Source organism: Salvia splendens, chromosome 3 (assembly GCF_004379255.2).
Source record: "Salvia splendens isolate huo1 chromosome 3, SspV2, whole genome shotgun sequence".
In the NCBI taxonomy this organism is placed as follows: Eukaryota; Viridiplantae; Streptophyta; class Magnoliopsida; order Lamiales; family Lamiaceae; genus Salvia; species Salvia splendens.
This window is the reverse complement of record NC_056034.1, coordinates 15375824-15403627: the sequence shown is the minus strand read 5'-3', so window position 1 is coordinate 15403627 and position 27804 is coordinate 15375824. Positions and strand designations below refer to the sequence as shown.

Below are 27804 nucleotides of genomic sequence, written 5' to 3'. Positions count from 1 at the left end.
TTTCTTGCATTCTCCTATTACATCTGGTGTCTCACTATCACATGTATTGCAACACAAAATGTTAAAAAGTTGATGCAGGATATGAAAGTGGGAATAGCTAAGATTTGTGCAACTTCTTCCATTGCAAAGCTACCAAAGTTTGCAGCTCAAAAACACACATAAACAGAGCTTCCAATTTTGTAACTAGACGAAGCCATGTTGAGGGGAGGAATGGAACAAGCTATCAGTATTAAAATCTGGATACAAGTTGTAGCAATCAGCATCTCCCAAGAAGCTCATATCATTGTTGCTTGGAAAATCCAGCAGCAGCTGCAGTGTAGATTCAGAGGAGTCTTCTACATCAGATTTGATCCTCTTGTAATCCCTCGAACCGCTGTGTTTACTGCTTGGATCCTCCACCAACGGGCGTGCAACCTTGAGCTCGACTTCAGTGGTCGTGCCTGATATCGAGCAGCACTTGTTCGAAGCAGAGGAGGATGGGCTCGAGGATTGGTTCTTGATCTTGAACTTCCGGAAGGTCTCCCCAACCTCAGAGTTCCAGAGGCGGAGGAAGTGGTCACCTCCCCCGTGCGACTCCCTGGAGAGCCGGGCCTCGGCTTCGACCCTGGCCCCCTCCCACTGGGCCATGTGGCGCGTGGAAGGCAAGCCTCCCCCGTCAAACGACGGGGAGGGCTCGTGGGTCTGAGGGTCAATTCCCATGAGCATTAGCCGCTTCTTGAGATGCGTGTTCCATAGGTTCTTGATCTCGTTGTCTGTTCTGCCGGGGAGCTGGGAGGCGATGGCGGCCCATCTGCAGGCGGAGACATTTAGCAACAAGATCAAGGATTGAGATTTGGTGAGATTGAGGTAAACCTGTTGCCGAGAATAGCGTGGAGCTGGATGACGAGCTTCTCATCTTCGGGGGTGAAGGGCCCCCGTTTTATGTCTGGACGAAGGTAGTTCGTCCAGCGCAGCCGACAGCTCTTCCCGCAACGCAGAAGACCTGTGCAATAATTTAGAGTTAAGTTGTGTTGAACTTGAATGAGATCTCAAGTCATTCAGTAGTTGAAAAGAAGAGGAAATAAACCTGCAAGCTTGGGGAGGGATCTCCAGCTGCCATGACCATGCTTGTCAATGTACTCCACCAATTTGTCATCTTCCTCAGGAGTCCAAGGCCCCTTCTTCAGCCCCTTCTTCTCACAGCATGGTGCTCTCCCCATCACCACACTCTAAAACAAAGCAAATGCACACAAACACAAGTGTCTCTCTCTCTCTTAATGAAACAGAAAAGAAGGTGAGTGAAGTTTGAGAGATGAGAGCGCCGGAAACGGCATTGAATGCTTGGACTTAGGGTGGTATCATAGAAATGCAGCAGCAGATAGATACACATACACTATATCTGGAGAGACTTCTCTTCTTGTTAATCTATAAATGGTGCAAGATTGTTCAACAACATGGACGAGGATATTGAATGATTGATTTCATTGGAATAAAGCAATTCTTTTTATTTATTGCTCTGTCTTGACCTCCATCCATTTATTTCTGACACCATTACTATTTCATACACATTATTATATATATGTGCATAGACTTAGACACAGACTTCACACACACACACACACACACACACACACAGAAATATGGATATATATGTGGCGGATCAATCAAGTCAGTAGCATAACATGAGTAACACTAATTACTTACAAACAACTGAGATGGTGTATGCATGATCACACTTATTTATATTTAATCTTTGAATGCCCACAACAATAAATGGAGAAACAATGATTTAGGTGTGCTACTATAACAAGGAAAAAGTTAAAAGGAAATGATACTATTAGACTTTTGGCGTTGAATGTTTGGTATATATAGTAAAATAAGTGGAAAGAAGAAAAGTGGAAATTGAACTTTGAAGATTTGTGGCAACAGTTGCTACTGTTTTTCCAGTGTGTGTGTGTGTGTGTAGAGAGCATGCCATGAGGTGAGGAGTAAATGCAAGATAACACAGGAAATGGGATGAGAGAGAGAGCAGTGAAGAGCAAAGCATTTAATAGGGTTTTCTTCAATGGTGAAAGGACATACTTTGCATTCAATGAAAAATCTCATTCTCTCTCTCATTCCACCAAGCACATGACTGCACATTTTGAAGAGAGAGTAAGCATTGATGGGTGGGACAGAGATTCATGCAGGAGGACAGGGGTTACAAGCTGTGGGAAAAATATCAATTAAGAGGGATCCATATTTTCTTGTGAAACCTCATAAATTATCTTGTCTGACTTAGAGGCTCAATTTCAAGTTTGAAACTTTGAAAGTCTATTGCAATTACTGATTTTGCGACATCTGCTTGTTTTAGACTGGATGGAGAAAGGAAGAAGAAAAATACACATTGAAGAAAATGGAGATATATTGTTGAAAGAATAAAGATTTAGACAAGATTGTCGTGTCTTGGAATATGCGAGGTCGATTCTATTCACGCACATGCATGTTTTCTGCCATGTATATTGGAAACCCTTACTCTATCCTATTCCGTGCAAATACTGCCTCCGCTCAAAATCATGAAAACACAAATTTCTATTTTTCCATAAAATTAAATGATCCTTGAATTAATTGCTAACTATTGTTTTTTTATTTCGAATACATTAAATTTTCTTGAAACAAATTAAGGGGAAATGGTTCTGTTTATGTGGAACTTAACAGAGTATTCAGCATATGGAGTTACTATATACTAGTATTAACGATACGTTTCTTATAATCAAACTAATTTTCAATCCAGAATGCAGAACTTTCAACACAAAGACATAACTTTAAATACAACATGTTAATTTAAATATCAACACAAAGACATAAGTATATCAACAGTCTTGTGTTGATATATCTTATATTTTCGTGTTGATAATTTAGACATACAAAATTGAAAAAGTTCTCTGTTTCGAGCATTTGATCACATCCATATTAACGATAAAGCATAAATGAGTGAACTACAAATTTAGGACTTATACTCTATCTCATGTATATTTGTTCTACTTTCAAATACTATCATTTTCGGCCCGTATACTATACTTAATGCACGTTTCAAGGTCATCTTTTCTCATTATTTTTGGACTAAACCACCCTCAAATAGGTAAAGGCAATATTTGTACATTGAATCATTTAAGAACCTTAAGACGATATTCAATACAAATTGAATTTATCTCAACTAATTCCAATTGGCGTACCTTTGAATGTTTGATATTAAGTAATGATGCTTAAGCCGTCTATCTAGTCCCTAGTCCTTGTGGATACGATAATTTCACTTGCCACCAACTAGTTGGCCCGTACATTTGCGGTAGTTTCTTAGGCCATCCGCAATGGGCGGACGATGGCACGCCCGATGGCGCGCATCGTCCGCGCCATCGATCGTCCGCGCCCATTGCGGATACGGACGATAGGTCGCGGACGATCGTCGCGGCCGATACTAAGGGCGCGGAGGATGGCGCGCCCGATGCCTATCGTCCGCGCCATCGTCCTCCCCATTGTGGCGTACACGGACGATGGCCGCGGACGATAGGCATCGTCCGCGCCATCGTCCTCCCCATTGTGGCGTACACGGACGATAGGTCGCGGACGATGGCACGCGGTTTGGTTTTCTATTTAAAGAGCGTTTGTCATTCATTTGTGCATACCTCTACATATTCTCTCTCACAAATCCAACCAATATGAATCCCGGCGACGACACCAATAGTTCTAGTTCCTCTGATGAGTCCAGTAATAGCATAGATATAGCATTAAATGCAGTCGTTGAAACGGCGATGACGCATTGCTATGCGTTGATGCAGCGCCAGGCGGCAGCGGCAGCGGCCTCTGAGCAAGTCCATAGACCTATTCGACATAGGTCGTATATCCGACGCGACCACGCGGAAGCTCACACACGTCTGGTTGAAGACTACTTTGCCGATCAACCGCGATGGGGCCCGGCTGTTTTTCGGCGCCGATTTAGAATGTCGCGGTACCTGTTTCTCAGCATTGTTCGGACATTGTCTTCACGTGATGAATTCTTCACGTTTCGGGAGGACGGCATCGGCAAACCCGGCCTTACACCATTGCAAAAGTGCACGGTTGCACTCCGTCAGTTGGCCTATGGCACCACGGCGGACCTTTTCGACGAGTACCTCCACTGCGGGGATTCTACAGGCCGCGATTGTCTGAAGCGCTTTTGCCGGGGGATAGTAGAGGCTTATGGCGACACATATTTGCGCAAGCCGACTGCCACTGATTGCCAGGGTCTGATGCAGATGCACGAGACGGCGCACGGGTTTCCTGGGATGCTCGGGAGCATCGACTGTATGCACTGGCAGTGGAAGAATTGTCCGACGGCGTGGAGAGGCCAGTTCACAAGTGGATACAAGGGCAGCCACCCGACGATGGTCCTCGAAGCCGTCGCTGACCATCGGCTATGGATCTGGCATGCTTACTTCGGCGTAGCCGGGTCGAACAACGACATTAACGTCCTCAACTCGTCCACCCTCTTCACCGATCAATGTAATGGCAACGGCCCGGCCATCGAGTTCACTGCCAACAGACGCCAATACCATATGGGGTACTACTTGGCCGATGGCATCTATCCACGGTGGCCTGTTTTTGTGAAGACGGTTAGCTGCCCAATTGGTGAGAAGAGGGTTTTATTTGCGCAAAAGCAAGAGTCGGCGAGGAAGGATGTCGAGCGGACATTCGGCGTGCTCCAATCACGGTGGGCAATTGTGAAAGGGCCGGCTCGTTTCTGGTTCAAGGATGTCATCGCCGATGTCATATATGCGTGCATAATCATGCACAACATGATAGTCGAGAATGAAGGCGGAAGCATCACCGATTGGAATGAAGATGATCGTGCATCTAGTTTGGCCGGCGCGTCGACCGAGCCACCCGATAGAGGGTTACCGTTAGGCTTCAACGAGGTTCTATCTAGACAGGCCTCAATGCGCAACCAACAGGATCATGCGCAGCTCATGAACGACATGATCGAAGAAGTGTGGGCTCGCAACCGCCGTTGTTGAGTTCGCGTTTTTTTAATTCGCATTGTAATGTATTAATTTTTATTCAATGAAATGAAGTTTTTGAAATTCGTATTTTAATGTATTAATTTTGTTAAATTCGTATGAGTTTTGTAATAAATATTAAAAAAATGATGATGTGGCGCGCCATAGGGCGCGCCTTAGGGCGCGTCTTAGGGCGCCCCACTGCAGGTGAGGAGGTAGGAGGATAAAACTGCTGACGTGGCGCGCCATAGGGCGCGCCTTAGGGCGCGCCTTAGGGCGCCCCATTGCTAATGCCCTTAGTAAAAGTAGTTTGAGTCACTAGTTTAACATATTTTAAAGATGAATTAATTATCAATCGAATATAACACGACTCTCATCTTCTCATATATGTAGTATGTATACGTCAGCTTTTTGAACCATTTTTTTTCGTTATTGGTTTTTTGTTTATATTCTTTATTATGATTATTTTTTCTATAATAAAGGTCCAATATGTATATTTTATATTTAACTATCTCATTTAGTTACAAGTCATTTGAATAATTAAATTTTTAATTTTTAGTTACTAGTCATTTTAGTAATTTTATTTTTATAAATATATTTAATATTTTTATAATTAAGAACTACTCCTATTTTTGTTCAAAACTTGAAAATTCATATACTTCCCCTAAATCATACTCAATCCGTCTCACTTTAGCAGTCTCATTTGAGTTCAGCACGTATTTTAAGAAAGATAAAAGAAAGTTGATGAAAAAGATAGTGAAATGTCGATCCTACTTTTATATATTAGTTTTATAATAAAATATGAGTGAAAAAAAGTTATTAGAATATAAAGCCTATTACCATTCATGTAATATTTCAATCGGGAAAAAAGTTATTCATATGTGAGGCTTATTATCATTTATGAAATATTTCAATAGACGGCCAAATCGATTGGGGCCTGAAAAACTGATGATTGAGCAAAGCTCGCTGACCTGAGCTAAAATTGCGCAGCCGTTGACGTGGCGAGACCTAATTCGGTAACCCGGTTCCTCTCCCACCACATACACATCAATCCGTCTCCAGTGCTGAGCTCGAACGCAAGCGTCAGATTTTGGTCGTAACATCGAATTTGAGTAATTTCAATCACAATATTGTTTACCAACTTGTATTTGTTTCAATTATTTTCAAATTCCAGAATTTGGTGATCTTCCCCTCCCCCAATTAGCTTTTGATCTTTTCTCCTTCTCTTCTGTCAATATTTGATTCGAAAATGTGAGATTTTTCTTTCACTGTTATGAATTTGAAAATCATTGTTGGTGAAGTGCATCAAGTTGATCAATGTATTAGTTTCTTTATTCGAATTTGACTACTTATTTCCAAATTGCGTCTCATTGCCTGTTGAACAGTGCTGCATGCTCTACATAATCCACAAGTTGCTGAAATAATTAGTACGTTTCTAGGAATGGTTTTATTTTGTTTACTCACCTCTTCGCCATGACATCATTGAACCTGGAATTTCAGTGTTCAGTCACCTTATTTCCTAGATTTGCAAGCTCTGTTTTATTGTACTATATTTTTATATATGTACATTACATATTTTAGGACATGTATATGATTTATATAATGCTTATTTTCACAGATGAAACATTTGAGTTATGCGGATTTGTTTAGTGATTCTTTAAGCATTAGAAATATGAATTACTAGTATACTTCATATTCTTATTTAGAAATTAATGTAGTACTATGTTTTTTTTAAATTTCTCTATGTCAGTGAGTGTTTTCTAAATCCTTTTGAGTGGCAGAGAAATAACTCAGCAAGGATAGCTTAAACATGGTAAGATGTTTCTGGTTGACGAACAGTATGATATTTTGCGTACCTCTCTTTGTTTAAATTCTCATGACTACTGCAGATTGGTTTTGATGTTATGCTTGATGATTTTCAGTCAGCTCTCTTCAATTTCCATTCGTTCCTGACAGTAGTATTGCTGGGCATATGTGTCTGCACAGTGCACATATTTGAAGATGCAGTTTCCTGCGCTTCTTGAACATAGAACTGGGTAAGTTTCTTATGTCAGACTTTAGTTTTCGACTTTGGTTGTCGAAAAAATGGTTTGCTGCTTCTCAATAACTCGGTTTAGTTAGCTGTTCTTATTAATTCATCCGGCTTCACATAATGTCAACTTGTCACCAGTAATGATAGCCCAACCGCAGCAACAAGGTTTCTTTTCAAAAGATCTGTCAAACATTTCAGATCAGGCTCGAAATTTTGATTTGATTGTTGCTCTGTGACTGCTCCTTGGTGCTTATTTCCATTACTAAGAAAGAGTTCTTTTTGGTTTTGGTGTTCTAGATTAGACTCCAGATAAATGCTTGTTACCTCTACAGCCAAATGGCTGAGTCTAAATATTTCGATTGTATTGTTTTGAATATGGTCCTCCATCTTTCGGACCTGTATGTGATCACTTTTTACAAGTGTTTATTTGGACTGGTTATGCCATGATCTCCATAAACATGAGTCTAATTCCATTCTGATATTTTTTTCGTTATGGCAGGTTTCGAGGGGTTTTCTGGAAAGCTGCTACAATAGGTAGAATCTAATAAATAACTTGTAATGCTAATTGAGTTATAGGACTTGTAATGCTAATTGGGTTATAGGAGTTGGGTTGGTTATTTGGGGTGGAATAAGATATTTTGAAAAGCATTTATCATCTCTGCGAATATATCTTCTGGAACAAGTCTTCCCAATATGAAAAGCACGGGGATTCAACACGTTTTAAATCACAAAAGCCCACCACTTTTTTTCATAAAAACCCAAGACCATGGATCTTTTGAGAATATTGCTTTATGAGGACATATCTCATGTGAAGTGTGAAACTAATAAGATAATCGATCAATTTATAAAATATTAGGATCTTGTGGTTCCCTGTTCTATCATACTCTGTTGAACTAGAAATTCCAACTACTGGTCTATCCTATCTGTCATAACTTGAGATTTTAGTGATGCCTGTCAAATTTACTTGTGCTCCAACTATGTGACCATGACCTGCTTACAGGTGGCCGTGGGGAGCTTTGCAATGGGGGTTTCAATAATTTTCTTCTAAACAGACTCTCTGTCTGTTAGACGTAAGCTCCAATAACATTATTACTGATTCTATCATGTAGCTGAGTGATTTGATATTCACTTTTGAGCCAATGGTTATTGATGGTGGTTTTTCTACTACTACTATGAGTTGGATCATGGCCGCTTATTTGTATGATAACTGTATGAAGATGTTCGTACTTTTTCTTGTGTTTCTTTTAAAACCCTACTTTTCTAAGGTGTAGATGCTTTATTGGAAGTCCACTTAGAAAAAAGTATCCAGTATGATGCACATTGTTTTGGGGGGAACATAACCGTGCTAGTTCAATGCTACAGTGTGAGTAGAGAGAGTTTCAGTGGTCGCTGTTTTGTTGCAAGGATTTAATTGTCTGCCATTAGCTTATACATTGGTTTGCAGAGGAAATAACCTAATAGTCTAAAAAGTCTCTACAGTTCTGATAGTCACGGCTATAACAGAGATGCTGATGCATAGTTTTCTTAACCTATAGAGAAATTGGGCAGTTCCTTTCATCACCTTCACGAATCACGCTATGAAAGTATGAATAGAAATCAAGAGGTCCACTCCCTCCCCATGCTGCTAACTTAAGATTCACTACTTGGGCACAAAATGGTTCCACCAAGGACTAAAAGTTTAGTTACTGAGATTATAAATATATAAAGGATAAAACTTCTTCTGTTATGCCTTGCATCCTTGTCATCCAGCTTCTATAAATTCATACTGAAAATTGTTAACAATTGGCATTTTTTATATACATTGGCTTGGTGTTTTCACATCTTGCCTAAGTTAAATTGTTAAGCATCAGCCTAATCTTCATCCTCCAAAAACTCATAGGGCTTGCTGCCTAACGGTTCTTCTCATATAAATGGAGGACAAGAAAGTGTACTAGTATTCGTATAATAGTACCCTGTGTTATGAGAACACGTACAGTCATATCATTTTCTGGGTAGGAAGTGCTCGTTTTTTCTTGAACGAGCCCCCGGGCAAGGGTGGACACCGTACAAGTTGATATATTTGGTTTGGTTCTAACTATCTCCTTTACATTTTCTATAAAAGAATGAAGACTTTATATTTGCAAGTACACAAGGCTCAATACTCAATAGCAAATGTAAAATCACCAGCTGTTTTAAAAGATTCATTTAACTGATATCACTGCAATAGGTAGTTTGGACGGACAGGCACACAATTAACAACATAAATAGTGATCTTATGCTTGAACCTTCTGAATACTAGGATCCTCTCCTCTCCCCAGTGGACAACTGCAAGGACTATCTTCTTCATAGGCTTTTTCCCATTTTTTCTTAGTGCAACTTTTGCAGGTTCTTCTTTGCTGCGTTCAATTGCTGCTTCAGCGCTTTCTTCGACTTCAGATTCTGTACCCCAGTGAAGTGGATAACTCCTCAGGAACACCCTTCTTGTGTTGTAGTCTTCGTCCCTGAAACTTTTTGCTCTCAGTCCATCTTCCTCCATGCTGTTGATATCTTATTTTTACTTGCTCCTAGTACCAACCTCCGAGACACTCTGTTTTATAGGTGCCTCGACAATGCGTGAGTGAGTATGTGCTGTATTAAGCTTACAAAATGCGTATAACAATCCCTTTTGAGTTCCTATTGTGTTAACTAGTTTTTATTTGTATACTGCATTTGTCGTTTATCGATTTCAGGTGTGAATACTTTAGAAGTATTTGCTTTGTGGCAGCGCATGACAGGCAAAGATGGTGCATTCTATGCTGCTGCACTTCCTAGGTGATTTATTTATCTTTGATGAGAGCCATTTCATGATTGTGCTTTTTTGGAATCTTTGGGTCTGTCCAATTTATTGATCTTGTTAGCTGTAAGTATTTTTTTTTATTATTATTTTCAAGGATATACCTCCTTTTCCTCTTTTTTAGTGGGGTTTTGTTGTTATCTGGGATATATAATAAACCCTTGTGGCATTTTTCCTTCGTTATTGTCTTTCCTTACTGTTTTTTCTTACTTAGAAGTGTGCATGACGTAGAAGATGTTTGAGGAATTTGGAACTGTCACACTTGATTGGCCGGAATTCTATTTTGGAAGCTTTCTACCATTGGCCATTAATTCGGATATGAGAAGCTCTTTCGGATATGAGAAGCTCTTTTTTAAAGTCCAAGTTTGTGAGAGACATATGAACCTCATGTATGTCTCATATGAAAATGTACGAGTCTTATGCGTCTTTTCATCTACTTCTTCTTCTATTGGACTCAATTCAAGTGAAAGCTACATGAATCTCATAAAACTCTATGAATGACGCATGAGGCTGATGCATTTTTCACATGTGTTTCATTAAAGTGAAAGACGCATGAAGCCATCTACTTCTTCTATTGGACTTAATTCAAGTGAAAGCCACATGAATCTCATAAATTTTTGTGAATGACGCATGAGGCTGATGAGTTTTTCACGTGTTTCATTAAAGTGAAAGACGCATGAGCTTCATGCGTCTCTCACAAACTTGGCGTTTAAAAAATAGCTTCCCAAATTTGGAAGCTCAAAATGATAGATCTCTCCTAAATTAAAATTTTGCCAGTGTTAAAGATTAACTCAATTATCCAACTCGTAGAAAAGGGGGGAAAACTCAATTATTATAAGATTTTAAAGCAAGGGCCGAACTAGAATATACTTTGATTTTATAAATAGACATATTATGTATGTGGCAGGATCATTTGGAAATCCAAGATGTAAGAAGATGTCTCTCTCAACGTGGCCTGCCCAACTTTACATGGTTGGTTACATTGATATTAGTGTCGTCAATGGCAAGCTGATTTGTCTTTGGACAACCTCTTCTTATAAGCAGATTATGAAATCTTGTTAAGTAGTAGTACAATTTTTTAATCAACGTTTCAAATACTATGTTCTAATTAAAGAACAAAGTATACGTTTCTTTATAGAGCGATGGACTGGGCTCGAATCAATTGAAACTTTATTATGTACTGTAGTAATTTCTTATACTACTACGCTACAGTCTACATATGTATGACTGCTTTATGCTACGGAGTATGGACCAAAGAAAGAATGATAAGAAAATATATTTTGCGATCATCGAGGTAAGTAGGGTTTATATTTTACTACAAGCCTATTTCTAAGACCGGTTGAGGAGGGTCGACCGTCACCTCATTATGCATTTTAAAAAAAATGATTGTAAGGATCTGTCTCTCTCCTTGAGCAAGGTCGATTTGGAGGCAACCTCCAACCGCTTGGTTGATCAACTTTTTTAATGATTCAACCAATGAGATTGTCTCAAATAACACATTCTCATTGGTTGATAATTTTCTTTTTTAAAATTTATATATTTCAAATATATTAGTATATAAAAAATTATAAAAGTTATACCAAAATTCATAATTTTTCGTCCTTTACGAATAGAGACTACATTTGCTTTAGTTTTGCACAAAAAAATCATCTTTTCTTCTTATATAATCCTTCTTTGGTAAAATAAAAAATCTCATATTTTCTCCTCTATAAATATTGTAATTTATGTTTTGTATTTGTTTGTTGTTATAATTTTTAGTTTGTCATTATTGTTTTTTTTTAAAATTATTATTGTGTAGTAATAAATATTTCATGTATAAAAATATTATAAAAAAACATATATATAATGGTGTGGTTGGGTGGTCATTGATAAAGCATCAAAAAAGAGTATGGTTGGGTTGAATGAATATTGATGATGTGGAAGATAACGTGGAAGATATAAAATTTAATTAAATATTAAAAAACTAGATGGTTGGGTTGGGTTGGGTTAGATGGTTGCTAATAAACATGGTTTAATTGCAAATTAAACCGATAACTATTTTACAAGCCTAGTAAACTTTTTAGTAGCAATGCATTTAGATTAACGGAAATGCTTCGTTAAGTTGTTATGAATCAACTGAAGATGATGGAAAAAAATAAATTATTTGATGCTCGAAACAGGCACATCCTCGTCTTTTTTTTCGTATGTGTGTACATATATCAAGCAACCCATGTTATTGGGGCTATATATAGCATTAATCTCGCATGTTTAATTCTACCAAATTGAAGTAACATAAGATTTTCTATAATGAAACATACAGAGATGTAATTTAATGATAAACAATTTCCTCATTCATTTTTCAAAGAAAATAAGAGTCCTATAATATGCATAAAAAAACACTGATCGTTGTTAACATAACTACCACGATCAAATAATAAAGAGAAAAAACTAATCTTCCCTCCAAAAAAATGTAGACCCTTATTCACATCAGTGTAATGGAACAAGCGAAAAAAACATGACCCTATTTACCTCCAATTTAGTCGGATTTTCCATCAAATTTTTATGGCAGCATTGATGATCCTCCATTGTTTCAAAAGACTGGGATATACTTATATCCAATCACGTGTCAGTTTAATAATAGGATTAAATCATTGCCATTTTGGAGCATGAAAAAATTGTGGCAAATTTGCTGACACAAACAGAAGAAGACGCAAATCGTGTATATTTATAAGTCAGACAAATAATTGGATTTCCTTTTTCGATTAGATCATTCTTGAAGAAAAAAGTGAGTGGAGGAAAATGGCATCATCGTTCACAGGAACTCTGGATAAATGCAGTGCTTGCGACAAGACTGTTTATTTCGTGGATTTGTTGTCTGCCGATGGACAAACTTATCACAAATCCTGCTTCAAATGCAGCCACTGCAAAGGCACTCTTGTGGTATTTGAACATATATAGTTTATTTCATGTTATGTTAATATTTTAACGCAATTAATCTTTTATATATGGGCAGATGAGTAACTACTCTTCCATGGATGGAGTTCTCTACTGCAAGACACATTTTGAACAGCTTTTTAAGGAGTCTGGAAATTTCAGCAAGAATTTCCAATCCGGTGATCATTCAATTCTATATATATAATGGATTTTGGTGGATATTTTTTTGTGGTGGTCATTGATAGTAATTCCTTTTTTTTTTTTTTATGTTTGTAATGAATGGGTATACAGGAAAGCATGATAGCAAGGATCTTGTAAGTACTTCAAATGTTTGATTTTCTTATGCACTTATCAAATCTATCAGAAAAAATAAGATTAAAATAAAAATCATAGTTCTAATTTCAATATTTGACATGTAGACAAGGGCACCAAGCAAAATGTCTAGTATGTTCTGTGGGACCCAAGAGAAATGCCCTGCATGCGGCAAAACTGTGTATCCACTCGAGAAGGTGATGTTCCATTTATTTCCCCTCTTTGGAAACCCTAATTTTATTTGATGGAAATGCAGATAGGGCTGGAGGGAGAGTCGTTCCACAAATCGTGCTTCAAGTGCGCGCACGGCGGGTGCGCTCTCACGCACTCGTCGTACGCTGCTCTGGACGGAATCCTCTACTGCAAGCACCACTTCCACCAGCTCTTCATGGAGAAGGGAAACTACCAGCACGTTATCGAGGCTGGTAGGAAGAGCTCCGCCGAGAATGACGAAGAGCACCGTGCTGCCGCCGCTGCTGCTGCCGAAAACGTGGAGGGAGGGGACGCTGCTGCGGAAGATGACGACGAGCCCAAGCCGGATCCGGACAACGAGGAGGGGGGAGGGGACGATGAGTCTAAGGAGAAGCCAGAAGAAGACTAGTCCTATAATGACACTCGTTTCATCACGCTCTTTTTGTTTGTTTTTTTTTTTGGTTAATTAATTATACACCAAGATTTGCCCATTGTTTCTCGACATTTGGGTTTTCTAGTTATGTTGTTTGTGTATTGTAATTCGAATTTTCCAATTTTTTACAGGAATATAATTATATATAGTAGTAATATGTTTTATTCATTAATGTCCGATGAAGTTGGGTCTGCTTAACCTTACTAGTAGTATTATACTCGAAGCCCTAATAAATGTATTGGGCCATTTTATTGTAGGCTCACTATTATTTATTATAAATCACATATGGATTACATTTTTTTTGAGAAATAATCACAATATAAAGGCGTTATACGTTTATAAGTTGCATATGGATGGATCCCACAATATTAAGATATCTCCTAATTAAGTATGAAAACTAAAAAATTGTTAATTCTTATCACCATCCTGTGTTGTGCTTGATTTTGTTTCAATTTTTTTAAATCTCCATTTTTGCAGATCTGTCAAATTTTTGTTCAAATTGATTGTAGTAGTTAGCTAGGGTTGATTGTGTTTACTGTCTCGATATTGAGGGTTCGAGGGTTTTGTTAGCTAGGATTTGATTGCCACATGCTTTCTGAGTCCAGTAATTTTTACTTACTCCCAGAATCAGCTGAGTTGCGCCACGCAGATAGAAAATAGATCATTTGGATCTTTGTGGATCCATTTGTGGTTGTGATCAGCCGCCACTTTCCCAATCAAATTGAACATTATTTATTTATTACTAGTTAAATAGTTAAGCCATATATGAGTTGGTTAACCATCGAAGCACACCCTTCACCATAATTGTATATTTCATGTGACATTTTGAAGAAGAAGTCAGTCTACAGCCCTTGATACTCATTCCCCATCTCCCTACTAGAAGCTGCAAAATTACAAAAGCCATCTTCCCAAACCAATATCCTAATCCAAAAAAATTCATTACCACTAATGCATCATTTAGATGTTACTGCATCAGTTTATAGATTGCTAATGAACCCTTTGCAAAGTTGATTGGTTTGGCTGATAATGTCGATTTGGAGGGATCTTGATTACAACCATCGCGTAGTTTACTGATCTAGATATCCTAGCCTCATAAAGCATGCAATAATCAAAAACCAAAAACTTTTTTCACATGGCATGCTGATACGGAGAAACCCGTATCAATGATAATTGGCGAGAATTCGCCGGATATTGAAGGTCCGTTCGCGGGATCCTCCCGTCGAGCAACCGATGAACAAAGACGGAAAAGTAAATTGTAGAAAAATAAAAGACGGAACGATAAAGATAATTATATTTCTTTCATGATTCCTTCAAATGATAACAAAGACTCATATTTATAATACTCCTATGAATAACCTAATTTGGTGAACAAGATAATAAGGATACAGAAAAGATATGGTAATATAATAATAGAGATATGTGAGATATTTTGGAAGATATAATCGTATCACATGCTCTATATAATATACTTGACAGCAATTTTACATTTCATGTTTTGAGTGTTTAAGTGGCAGAAGATAGAAAGAGATAATCTAAAGCCTTTTGTTAGTCCTATGATCATTTAGTTGTCACCCCAGTTTACACTTTCCTAAATATCTATCGTCCGTTTTTGCTAAAGCTTTCTTTTGGTTTTATAGAGGTGAGTGCAGCAATTACCAGCAAAGCTAATAAAAGGTTTGGTTCTACATTATTCAAGTATTATTGTCATCCCTTTGCTATTTCTAGAGGATATTTTTTGTAGCACTGTTGTCAAACTTTATTTTGAAATGGTTAAAGAACAGTAGCTACTGCTCTGTTATTGTCATCACTTTGCTGCTTTTTTTCTTTCCAAAAAATGTGTTTAAGTTTACATCACTAGATTATATCTAAACTGAATCTTATTGGTGTGGTGGTTTATTTGGGAGTCTTTAATGGTGATTTATTTGCATATATCATTTGTGAATTTTGAACAATAAGATAAGAGTCTCTAGTTATAACTTAATTTGTAACAGCTCGTTCTTCCTACTTACATATAATGATTCAGTTTTTCACTCTTTATCACACAACACATTTATATAGATGGAGTGAAGCCTCATTTTTTAGTTGCAATGGCTGTTCAGTTTGATATATTACTTTACTTATAACTTTTTATTACCTTTTAGCTTTAGTATATGGATATCCATATGTCTGGGTGGGATGAAGAAAGTGACGATGAGAGTTATTTCAGTAAGATCATCAAGGTGATGATCTTGAAGAGGAAGAGAGTCAACCACATATGGCGGGTGATTATCATAATGGGATGGAAGAGACTCAACACTCGGATCGAATTACAATTTTTCAAGTTACAAATGAGTGGACTAGATTTAGGGATAGTCTAGCCGAAGCTATGTTTCTCCATTATCAAAATAGGCGTAGCTTTTAGGATAGTCTCATCCCCATATTACATTGATTTTAGATGTCTTACTGGAATTTTTTTTATCAACGGAATATAAGAATATTTTTTCTATTTATTCAACTTATATAATATATTAAGTGAATGTGATCATTGTCAAAAGATAATTATTTTAAAATGATGATAACTAATTACAAATCAATGTCGATTATTTGAGATGCTAAATAAAGTAGTATTTAAAATTATAATCTACCATTCTATCAATTCCTTAATTATACCGAACAAAGGATTTGAAATTCAATTGCAATTCTATATCAATTCTTTAATTATGCCAAACAATGGATTTGGAATTGAATTACAATTCAATTCCATCCAATTCAATTCCACAGAATTCTAATTCCAATTCAATTCCAATTTCAATTCCGTGTACCAAATGGAGCCTAACATTAATTCCATTATTTTTTCTCTTCCTCTATCTTTTATTACCAATTTTTATTCTCCTCTCTCTTATTTTACTAATTTTTCTCTTATTTTCTGTTACTTTATCAATTATGCATTTAAATTCATGTCATTTCAAAGGTTTTTATTTTAAAATACAAAGGTAGTCCTATAAATATTATACTCGGCCACTTTCTAGTGAAAAAATAATTGGAACCAAGTGAACCAACCTATAAAAATGTTGAAATCATGAAAAAATAATTGGAACCAAGTGAACCAACCTATAAAAATGTTGAAATCATGAAAAAATAATTGGAACCAAGTGAACCAACCTATAAAAATGTTGAAATCATGAAAAAATAATTGGAACCAAGTGAACCAACCTATAAAAATGTTGAAATCATCACCATTCACCACCGTCTACCAAGTGATATGTTATATATCATCACCGCCTACCAAATATTGATCTCAAGCAATACAATAATTAGTTGGTTCTAATAAGAGCGAGCGGTATGGAGTCTATATGCAAATTAATATCATCTCATTCGTATGTAATTTACATACTACTATTCTATTATAGTATCCAAAACACTAGTATTATTGGACTTCGTGCGTGCATTCATTACTTGTATGGTTGAATGAATTAAATAATTTACCACTACCACTACCACTACCACTACCACTACCACTACCAGCAACCCTACCCTTTGTGTAAATAACTGGGAATGTAATTAGGAACGTTTAATTTCTGTTTTAATTTGAATATAACTTCCTGAATGAATAAATTATTTAAGAAAAATGAGAAATGGAACAATTCTGCCACCCTGGAATATACTTTTTAACAAGACACCACACAGTTGGTATTTTGGAATTACTCGAGAATCCCCTCCGTTCACACAATCTCTCGCTTTCATAAAAATTGACTACAATACTTTCGTATCAAATAGACATTGGAAATGTTTCTCTCTCAAGCCCAAATGTATAAAATCTGGCTACAATATAGTGCGTGCAGACTTCACTAAAAAATACGAAGTGGAGTATAAAATTAAATCTCTTTTTCGTTATTTGTTTGGAGAAGGAAATGTATCATTAATGAATTCCAGTTGATCTGTTGCCCCAAAAGAAACATCAGAAGTCAAAACTTCAAGAGTGTAATTTATATAGAGAATGAGTAGATTTGGAAGTACAAGTTGTATATCATAATTTGTGGTTGTTGAGATATGTTTCATTTCATCGATAAAATGCAAGAGTCTTTAATATTCAAGAAAATGTTGAATATCACGGCCTCCACGCCCAATATTTCTTTATTTATCCGCCTATTGTAATATTTCTATTTTAAACTTGTTATTTCCAATTTTCCACTTTTATTTTTCAATAAAGCAAACAAGGCGGACGGCAAATATATCTACCGTCAAACTGCCGTTATCACTTCCGTCACTTTCTCTGCCTGCCTTAATATTTCCGCCTCCATTTTTCGCCATTTCCACGCACCAGTTTTCGCTCTCCTCCGCTCTCCACTGGTTACCTTCTCACTACTCTTTCTCTCTCTCTCGGTTACGTGTTTAGGACTCTGCCTTGTCAATTGTGGATTGTATGGAGATTGATGATTATGCTTTTTAATTAAATTAGCTCGGGAAAACGTACCTTTGATTTGATTGTTCATGCTTAATTTTTCGAGATTTTTTTTGTTTCGATGCAAGTTCTGTGATGATGTGAGGTCGATGAGAGATAAATGAGCTGTGCGGACCGTACGACTGTGTTTGACTGGATTGTAGTTATGATAATCAGCTAAATGAGTAGCATTTTGCATAATATTGTCGGGTGTTTCCAACATATTTAGAAAATGATCTGGTATTGATGCGTCGTATTTGAATTACACATAGAATGAACATGAAATGCTGTTTAGAAGGAATGCTTATGTTTCATTCTGTTGCGTAGGATTTGCACCTTTTTTTCAGATTGATCTGAAGCTATATTAGTTTCCAGAATTGTATAATAGAATTTGTTGATGAGTATTTGTTATTCCTGAAACAGGAGTGATGGATGCAGCATGTGGTTTGTCTCGGTCAAATGTGCTTTATGGAGGTGAAATCACTTGTTGCAGGGCACAGGAAACATTGAATTTGGGGACTAGTTTGAAGTATAAGCGTATATGCCATAACTTTTTTGGGGATTCAAGACTTTATTCGGGAACAAATTCACCAAAGAAGTTGAAGAAGAACTGCTCGCGCTATGTTATTTCGGCCAGTGGTCGAACTCTCAATGACGGCAGTTTCTGGCAGTGGCATAACAGTTCTAGTGGTTCTGCCTTATACAACTCTAGAAATCTTAATAGTATTTCAAAACGTGTGATTCTGTCACGATGTCAGGGAAGTGAATCAGTAGCTTATCTAAACGGAAATGGCAGAGATGCGGAGGTCATTAAGACTGGCGAGGAAGTGGCCGGCCTTGAATCTATTGTGTCTGGGGACATTGGTGAGGAAGAAGGAGACGAGGCTCCTAGTTTGGATGAACTAAAGGAAGCATTGTTGAAGGCACTGAAAGATTTAGACGTTGCACGATTAAGCAGTACAATGTTTGAGGAGAAAGCTCAGACATTGTCAGAAACTGCCATAGCACTTAAGGATGAAGCTAAAAATGCATGGGATGATGTCAATAGGGCCCTTGGTGACATTGAAGATGTCATAAATGAAGAGACTATTGTCAAAGAAGAAGTTCAGAAAGCAACATTGGCTCTTTCTTCAGCGGAGGCAAGACTCAATGTGGCTATTGACTCATTGAAGATTGCAAATGAAAGGAATGGATTTTCAAATGCTTCTAAAGAAAGTGATCCTGAGGACGATATTGAAAAGGATGATTCAAGTGATGATGAAGTACTCTTGGCTTCTCAGGAGGATGTAAAAAAATGTCAAGATCATCTAGAGAAATGTGAGGATGAGCTCAGAAGGGTGCAAAGCAGAAAAGAAGAATTACAAAAGGAAGTAGACCGCTTGAATGTAGCCGCTGAGCAAGCACAGATTAAGGCTTCTAAAGCAGAAGAAGATGTGGCAAACATTATGCTTTTAGCGGAGCAAGCTGTAGCTAACGAACTTGAGGCTGCGCAACATGCTGATGATGCTGAGGTTGCATTGCAGAGGGCAGAAAAAAAACTTGCCCTGTCTAGCATTGAGAATACGGACTCTACTGTAGAGGGAATCAACAATTTAGAAGTATCTCAAGGAAGTAGTGCAGATGGTGTTGTTGAGGTTGCAGAGTTGCATGGACAATCGGAGGAGTCAAGTTTGTCATATGAGAGTGACAAAGAGAATGGAAAGTTGACCGTGGAAGTCCTCAAGGACAGTGAAACAGATAAAGAGAAGTTAAAATCTATTCAAAGTAAGGTACAGGAGATGCAGAAAGAATCCACAAAGGAGAGTTCTCCTTTAAGTGCTCCAAAAGCATTACTGAAGAAATCATCCCGATTCTTTTCTGCATCTTTTTTTTCTTCTACGGCAGATGAGGAAGAGTTCACGCCAGGTTCCATTTTCCATGGCCTTGTGGAGTCTGCAAAGAAGCAATTGCCTAAGCTGGTTTTTGGATCATTACTTTTAGGAGCAGGGTAACGTTAACATTATACTTGACATTTCTAGTACCTTCTACCTCCGAAAAACAACTTGAATGGATGCTTTGAATTCATGTTGAATTTTAAAATATTTCACCCAATATGCAAGATTTGCTTATTCAGCTTTCCATGTGTAAGAGAAGATGCTAATATTTTCAATGCTGCTGAAATTGATTGCAGAGCTATCATTTATGTCAATCGAGGTGAAAGGATTAAACAGTTGTATCAACAGTCGGACATCATCACCACTGGGGTTGATGAAGTATCAACTACTGCAAAGCCTCTGGTCCGAGAAATAAAGAAACTTCCAACTAAACTGAAGAAATTACTGGAGATGATTCCCCATCAAGAGGCATAACTCCAGTTCATACTACTTGGTCTAATTTGATACGGGCACATGTCAGTTTTCAACTAACCGGTCCTGTCATTTTTTCCTTTTCTTTGATTTACCAGATAAACGAGGAAGAAGCTTCCCTCTTTGACATGTTGTGGCTACTGCTTGCAAGTGTCATATTTGTGCCTCTTTTCCAGAAAATCCCTGGAGGTATGAGTAACAAGTGTTTCTTCTAACAGCACTTCCAGATTTCTTTGAAAAGTGAGCGGATCTTAGCAGCATTGAAGTACTTCTGACCTACTTGTAATCAATTGATTCCATCTTATGCAAAACTTTGTTTTATTACAACGTGTGGTTTCCTTGATAGTATCTTTTCTCTCTATTTGGGTTGCTCATATTGATTGGTAGCATATAATTCAGCCAGATCTTGTAGTAGTTTTGATTTTATTTACATTGTTCTCTAAATAACCTACATATTTCTTTCAGAAAGATTTTATTTTGATTTTGTGTCATATTAGCAGTTACTGATTTATACTCTTCTCTGCTGGAAAATATAGGTAGTCCCGTTCTTGGATACTTGGCTGCTGGGATCTTAATTGGACCTTATGGTCTCTCTATTATTCGCAATGTACATGCAACTAAGGCCATTGCTGAGTTTGGGGTTGTCTTCTTGCTATTTAATATTGGCCTTGAGGTAGAGCTTTGTCTAATTTGGTCTGTGTTTGACAATTCACCTTCTAGCTATATGCTCATTTTGTTACATTCAAACTATTATTTTGTGACAGCTCTCTGTTGAAAGACTAAGCTCAATGAAGAAATACGTGTTTGGATTGGGCTCAGCTCAGGTGATCAAACTGCATAATCCTATTTTATTTTTTATTTAAAGCATTGTCATGAGCATGGATGAAGCCTATTATCTTTATACATGTTTCTGATTTTTGGTGAAATTTAGGTGCTGGTGACTGCTGTAGTTGTTGGCCTAATTGCTCATCATACCGCTGGTCTGGCTGGTCCTGCTGCAATTGTCATCGGGAATGGCCTTGCATTATCCTCAACTGCTGTTGTCCTTCAGGTGAACAATTTCAACAGTTAGTCAGAGACTTTGGGGTTTTTATATAAATCTTTCTCTTACTTCTGCATTCAAGATTTACTTTCGCAGTTTGCTTAATTTTCCTTGTTCTTCTTTAAGTTCATAATCTCTGTGTGGTGTCTGTAGGTATTGCAAGAGCGCGGTGAGAGCACATCACGCCATGGACGAGCTACATTCTCTGTGTTACTTTTCCAGGTATCTGACTATCTGTGCTCACATTATTTGATAATATTCTATTCCATCCCCCCATCCGCCTTCCTTCCAGGGATGTCAGTTTTGGGGTCATCTTTATTACTTTTAACTATATGCATTCCTTTTTCAAAATATCTGTGTTTGTTACAGGATTTGGCAGTGGTGGTTTTGCTCATACTGATACCTCTTGTTTCACCTAGTTCGTCTAAAGGAGGGGTAATGATCTTGTATTTATTTTTTACTCAACTGACTGAAGGAAAATTCCTTGTGACATGATAACCTATCTCTTACCCTCTATATTTTCATATTCAGCCATATGATGCTAATTGAAATGGATTGTACCATGATAAATTGCTATGTGGATCTCTGAATACTTCCATAATTACCAAGCACAAAGTTTCTGCAACTTTGGTTGGCACTGTTTTATTCACCACTATCTCAATGGTTTTCCAGATTGGTTTTCAAGCAATTGCTGAAGCTCTTGGATTGGCTGCTGTGAAGGCAGTTGTTGCCATCTCGGCCATTATTGCAGGTGGACGCTTGGTAAGAATTCAACTCTTCCATTCATTTATCCAGTCATCGACATTCTTTCCTTTCTGTGGAGCTAACAAGAGTTTGTTGACTATTATTATCTCTGTTTAAAAGTAGCACACTCATGAATGAAGTAAATGCATTTTTGCAGTTGCTCTGTCCATTAAAAATTGTTTGGTGTTTTCTGCCTTTCGCAGCTGCTTCGCCCAATTTATAAGCAAATTGCTGAGAACAAAAATGCAGAAATATTTTCTGCATGTACTCTGCTTGTTATCTTAGGCACTAGTCTCCTGACTGCGAGGGTACGTAAATTCTTTTTATGGTGGTTATTTCTTGTTTTCATGTGCCTGGTAGTAGTTCTTTTGTGTTGTCACAATAATGCTGATATTTCTCATTCTTGATCTTAAAACAGGCTGGCCTTTCCATGGCTTTAGGGGCATTTTTGGCTGGATTGCTTCTAGCCGAAACTGAATTCTCCTTGCAGGTCGAATCTGATATTGCTCCCTACCGCGGGCTTCTATTGGGACTTTTCTTCATGACGGTATGGTCATATATGAGTGGTGTTGTAAACTTGTAGTTATTGGATTGAAATTTTAAGCCTTTGCCATTTTCCCCATGAGCCTTATATAAGATGATTCAAGATTGATACTTGGGCTGTGTATTCCTTGGCTTTACAATTCTCCATTCTTTTTAACTGCATCTTTCCAGCACATGATTTTGTTGATTACTTTGTTCCTTCATAATGCTATGGTTGTTCGGGATCAGATTGATTGCCAACTTTCTAGTGAGTTTTTTTTTTGAACTTTTTCTCTATGGTGTTTCACATGAAACATGTTATTATTCGCAGGTTGGAATGTCCATTGATCCGAAACTTCTAGCTTCAAATTTCCCAGTTATTACAGGAACACTAGCCCTTCTAATTGCTGGCAAGACCATCTTGGTTGCCCTTGTTGGAAAACTTTTTGGTGTTTCAATTATATCAGCAATAAGAGTTGGACTTCTACTTGCACCGGGTGGAGAATTTGCTTTTGTAGCTTTTGGTGAAGCTGTTAACCAGGTATAACTAACAAGTTATACCTGTTTGCACCATTGGACTGCTTGCCCTTGTTTGTTGCATGCCTTAAGTTCCTGGAAGCTATTGTGCATATAACGGTTCTAGATTTCTTACAAACAAAAAGGACTGTCGACAGTTAATTCAGATGTGTAATGCTCGTGGTTTGAAAATGATGTTGCATTTCATGCAAGCTCAAGAACCAAAACTAAGTTGCTACTTTATGACTTAAAAGATACTCCATTTGAGGATATAACTTTCTCCAGTTTCACAGAAAATGTATCCCCTTTATTTCACTGTCTATGACAGATGAGATTTTGTTGCCCACTGCCCTTATAATTTTGTTGACATGCATTTCTAATTTAAGGTGCTTATTGTTCACGTGTATGAGGTTCAAGTGATTGTTTCAAGCTATTATATTGCTCAAGATAATTAAATAGTGCAATTTTGAAGTACTATTCATGAATTTTCTTCTTTGCAGGGAATAATGTCCTCACAGATGTCGTCACTACTTTTTCTTGTGGTTGGAATTTCAATGGCATTGACTCCTTGGTTAGCTGCTGGAGGCCAATTGATAGCATCCCGCTTTGAGCTGCATGATGTTCGAAATCTATTGCCTGATGAGAGTGAGGTTAGCTGGAAAAAAGATTTGATGTAACTAAATAATGTGTTTTCATGACCACAATATGCACTGTTTTCTCATCTTAGTTTCTAGTTCTCTGCTAAATAGTATTTGACCCTCAAGCTGATCCATTAAGATTAAAAACAAGTTCTGTTACTCTCACCTATCGTATTTCCTTCTGTTTCTTCTGACCTCCGTTTCTAATATTAAAGTTGTGATCCAATTGTCTTCGTACTTGGATTTTTGGTTGGTACTTACCAATGAAAGGCTGATTTTTCTTATCAGGGGGTTCTGAAATTGTAATTTGGTGAAATAAACCAGCTTTTGTGTGACCATGTTCATCTTTTAGTCAGTTCATGTTCCTAAGGTATCTTCTATGAAAGGTTATAATATTGTTTCCTTGTGTTCTTCAGACGGATGATTTGCAAGATCATATAATCATATGTGGTTTTGGACGTGTTGGCCAGGTAACTATACAGTCTTGGGTCATGTTCCGTAAAGTCCACTAACACCACTCTGGTTATGTCAACGTTAACGTAGTCACTATATCTAAAACTTATTTATCTGATTTCCATTTTAAATTTTACAGATTATTGCCCAGCTTCTCTCTGAACGATTAATTCCATTTGTTGCGCTTGATGTCAGGAGGTACGACTACTTCCTACATTTGGCATACTGTCATCATTTGGAAGACGTGACTTTTAGGAAATTTATGCCTTATAAGGCCATATTTGATATGCATACTGTGTAAAGCACCTAAAGTTCTGTTGTGATTGATGTATAAAAGAAGACTGGCCGGCCAGATCTCTGGAAAGAGCAGTGAGCTTGAATAGGCTGGCATTCTGTTCAACCAGTAACATGCTGATCTTTAATATTCATAATTTCAGTGATAGAGTTGCTGTTGGGCGTGCACTTGACCTTCCAGTATACTTTGGTGATGCTGGTAGTCGAGAGGTAAAAAAATCATCAAGACCTGCATACGGTTTATTAAGAATCAAAGGCATTTGGTAGTTGGTACCCATAGTTTTTTTAACTGTCCAAGATCCGCTTATGGCTATCTAAACTTAAAAGTCATTTGGTACCTAATCTTTTTTAACCTGGTACTCAGGTCCTCCACAAAGTGGGTGCTGAAAGAGCCTGTGCAGCAGCAATAACTTTGGATAGTCCTGGAGCTAATTACAGAACTGTTTGGGCTTTAAGCAAGTACTTTCCTAATGTCAAAACATTTGTCCGCGCTCATGATGTTGATCACGGCCTAAATCTAGAAAAAGCTGGTGCAACGGCGGTATGTTTCTACTGTTGCTTTTCCTAAATTTTATTGAGGTTTCTTCATAATAAAAGTAGCCCATGCTCTGAGTTATCGATAATATGGTTTATCATTCTTGTTACCAATTTGTATGGAAATTGTAACAGGTTGTCCCTGAGACTTTGGAGCCGAGTTTGCAGTTAGCTGCGGCTGTTCTTGCACAAGTAAGTAGAATGGCGCTATATGGTTACCCATGTTAAATGTTTGTAACATTTAACAGATAATTGCTTACCTCAATAATGTGGGTTTTAAAGTAAAATTTGTTGAACTAAAATTTTCTGACTGAAAGTCTGCTGATTATTTTTCATATCCCACCCTAGTGAATTCTATACCTGCTCAACTAAGAGCAGAAGCTATAGTGGGTGCTGAAAGATATTCTTGTGCATGGCAAGCTGAATACAACTTGCATTCAGTAAATTTTCACATTAGTTTTCGGTTAGATAGAGGTGGATAAAAGTTCCCCCCAGATGGCTAGGAGGAAAGTTGTTATTACCATGTAATAATGATCCCACATAGCTGCATAAACATCTATTGGAATCAATCAAGCTTCTAACCGATTGCTTTGTACATTTTCATCAGCTATTTAACTGTATTCGTGCAAATGCTGTGTATTGTTTCAGGCTAAATTGCCTATGTCAGAGATAGTAACCACAATCAATGAGTTCAGATCACGCCACCTCTCAGAGCTTACAGAGGTATGCAAATTCTAAACAGAAATGTAAATTTTACACATCTCGTCACTTAGATCTTGTAAACATGGCACAACCCTTCTCCCCATGCAGCTCTCAGAAACCAGTGGAAGCTCTCTTGGGTACGGATTTTCTCAGACAATGAGCAAACCTAAACTCCAGGCAGATGCTCCAGATGAAAACCAACTGGCCGAAGGATCACTGGCGATATGATAAATTAGGTACGTTAAATAGGAAGAAAGAGTAGAAAGAAGGGGTTTTTGTTCTCCCATAGAAAACGAAGAAAGAGGCACGAACGACTGTATAGCATTTTTACCCCTTTGGCAAAAGTTTGTATAGAAATACAGCAGCTGATCTAGATGCTGCTGCATCAAACTTAGAAGACTCATGGAAGAATGATGGATTTTCATTCTTGCTGCTTCATAAAATTTTGGTGTCTTTTGCCCAATATTTCGGCGCCTAATGCAAAAACCACCTAATTTTGGTTGAGAGGCTATCGTTTTGCTATGTTTCGTTTATGGTGTTTTCAGTGTCGCATGTCATGAGACAGGTGCAGTGATAGTATCATATTTATAGGTGGTCCATGTTTATTATAATACTCCCTTCGTCAACAAAAAATAGTTGTAGTTTCATTTGTAAAAAATAATACAAATAAGTTTTAATGAGAAATTAGTGAACAAAAAATAGTTGTAGTTTCATTTGTAAAAGATAATACAAATAAGTTTTAATGAGAAATTAGTGAAGTAAGCAAGAGGGGAAAAGTAATAAAGTAGGAGAGGGGGTAAAGTATGAGATTATTTTGTATCGACACTCAAAATAGTTCAAGTTTAATCACTTTTCAGTCAATCTCGCAACTTCTAAAAATAGTGGATTGTATGATGGTAGTATTTGATAATTTTTTCAATTCTCTCAACCAAAAAAATCTAGCGTCCTGCATCTTTATTTTTTGATGCATGGCATTATGTCTTTGACGATTATTGTTGTTTTATAAGTCCATTTTTTTTGGGTATTTTTGAAAAATTGCCCAAAAGAGTATTCATAAAAAAATGAAAACATGTAGTCTCCCTTTATTCTATTCTAAGGTAGATGCTATATTTTCCTTTGTAATAGTTTGTACCACAAAAAATGTTAAATTTTCTCTCTCCATTTAACTTATACAAACAATATTTTCTAAAATCTTGTGTAATTATTCAAATGGGTTATTTAACTGGGACAGAGAGAGTATTGGCTATGAGATAATTAATTATTTTCTTAAGTTATGCTAGTGATTTTTTTTTACTATCTGTCCTTATATATTGGTTCGATAGTACTAAAAGTGGATTGAATAATGTTCTTTAGGACATCCTAGTACTAGCTAAATAGACAATGTTAAACAACAAAGACGTTGAATCGCAATTCAATTAGTATGACTATTCCTCTCTAACCAAAGACGCTGAAGCGCAATTAAACTATTAAGACGATTTCCTCTCTAACCAATAAGCTAGAGGTTCAAATCGGGATTAAAAAAACGACTGGGGATTATATAGTTTAAGGTACTTTTATTGAGTAATCTCGTAAATGAAATTTAGATTCGATTAAAAAAATGGACTTTGGTATAATCTCGTGAAATGTAATTACCATGTTTAGATAAAAACAAAAATTAGAGCTATAATACTCCTAGTGTAATTAAATCAATATTTTGTGCGGAAAGTGAACTTCACATGAAACGGCGTCGTCTGCAAAATCTTCTTTGTTTCCACCTGATTGCAAGTGGTAAAAATATCAGAAAAAAAAAGGAAACCATGAACACCCTCATTAGTAACCCTGACCTGATCCAACCTCAATCAACTTTTTAATAAAATATTCATTTCTCACTATCCACATATACAAGGTAATTACATATTTCATACAAAAT

At 37.2% G+C, this 27804-nt stretch overlaps 3 protein-coding genes and 1 long non-coding RNA gene across 19 annotated transcripts; 3 read left to right on the top strand and 1 right to left on the bottom strand.

Annotated features, from left to right (window-relative positions):
* Positions 1–103: 103 nt before the first annotated feature.
* Positions 104–2148, bottom strand: LOC121795206 (transcription factor MYB17-like). Its single transcript, XM_042193678.1, has 3 exons — positions 1067–2148; positions 853–982; positions 104–790 (listed from the first exon to the last, which is right to left on the bottom strand). Exons 1-3 carry the CDS (start codon positions 1197–1199, stop codon positions 184–186), a joined length of 870 nt encoding a protein of 289 aa, XP_042049612.1. The 5' UTR covers positions 1200–2148; the 3' UTR covers positions 104–183.
* Positions 2149–5911: 3763 nt separating this feature from the next.
* On the top strand, positions 5912–10979 carry LOC121795203. 16 transcript variants are annotated; one of them, XR_006049427.1, is made up of 7 exons: positions 5912–6804; positions 6914–7027; positions 7523–7557; positions 8024–8093; positions 9388–9623; positions 9732–9813; positions 10743–10979. It is a non-coding gene; the product is annotated as an uncharacterized LOC121795203 (long non-coding RNA). The 16 variants fall into 16 exon arrangements; XR_006049425.1 differs by lacking the exon at positions 10743–10979 and adding an exon at positions 10053–10324 and having other exon boundaries at positions 9388–9619; XR_006049424.1 differs by lacking the exon at positions 10743–10979 and adding an exon at positions 10050–10324 and having other exon boundaries at positions 9388–9619.
* Positions 10980–12529: 1550 nt separating this feature from the next.
* Positions 12530–13806, top strand: LOC121793897 (LIM domain-containing protein PLIM2b-like). The gene is made up of 5 exons (XM_042191918.1): positions 12530–12754; positions 12828–12927; positions 13040–13062; positions 13168–13257; positions 13317–13806. The coding sequence occupies exons 1-5, from the start codon at positions 12614–12616 to the stop codon at positions 13659–13661; spliced, it is 699 nt and encodes a 232-aa protein (XP_042047852.1). The 5' UTR covers positions 12530–12613; the 3' UTR covers positions 13662–13806.
* Positions 13807–17860: 4054 nt separating this feature from the next.
* On the top strand, positions 17861–26399 carry LOC121795202 (K(+) efflux antiporter 2, chloroplastic-like). The gene is made up of 21 exons (XM_042193669.1): positions 17861–18014; positions 18529–20092; positions 20276–20447; positions 20549–20639; positions 20987–21123; positions 21215–21274; positions 21382–21501; positions 21646–21714; positions 21862–21927; positions 22165–22254; positions 22440–22544; positions 22655–22783; positions 23090–23299; positions 23775–23924; positions 24329–24382; positions 24505–24563; positions 24803–24869; positions 25024–25200; positions 25329–25385; positions 25842–25916; positions 26004–26399. The coding sequence occupies exons 2-21, from the start codon at positions 18534–18536 to the stop codon at positions 26121–26123; spliced, it is 3567 nt and encodes a 1188-aa protein (XP_042049603.1). The 5' UTR covers positions 17861–18014; positions 18529–18533; the 3' UTR covers positions 26124–26399.
* The last annotated feature ends 1405 nt before the right edge of the window (positions 26400–27804 follow it).

Coding starts and splice junctions, on each gene's coding strand:
- LOC121795206 (XM_042193678.1), bottom strand. CDS start 1,199: ATGGGGAGAGCACCATGCTGTGAGAAGAAGGGGCTGAAGAAGGGGCCT. Junction 983..1,066: donor ATCCCTCCCCAAGCTTGCAG/GTTTATTTCCTC, acceptor ATTATTGCACAG/GTCTTCTGCGTTGCGGGAAG. Junction 791..852: donor CACGCTATTCTCGGCAACAG/GTTTACCTCAAT, acceptor CTCCGCCTGCAG/ATGGGCCGCCATCGCCTCCC.
- LOC121793897 (XM_042191918.1), top strand. CDS start 12,614: ATGGCATCATCGTTCACAGGAACTCTGGATAAATGCAGTGCTTGCGAC. Junction 12,755..12,827: donor ACTGCAAAGGCACTCTTGTG/GTATTTGAACAT, acceptor ATATATGGGCAG/ATGAGTAACTACTCTTCCAT. Junction 12,928..13,039: donor CAGCAAGAATTTCCAATCCG/GTGATCATTCAA, acceptor ATGGGTATACAG/GAAAGCATGATAGCAAGGAT.
- LOC121795202 (XM_042193669.1), top strand. CDS start 18,534: ATGGATGCAGCATGTGGTTTGTCTCGGTCAAATGTGCTTTATGGAGGT. Junction 20,640..20,986: donor TTTCCAGAAAATCCCTGGAG/GTATGAGTAACA, acceptor TGGAAAATATAG/GTAGTCCCGTTCTTGGATAC. Junction 24,383..24,504: donor GTTTTGGACGTGTTGGCCAG/GTAACTATACAG, acceptor TAAATTTTACAG/ATTATTGCCCAGCTTCTCTC.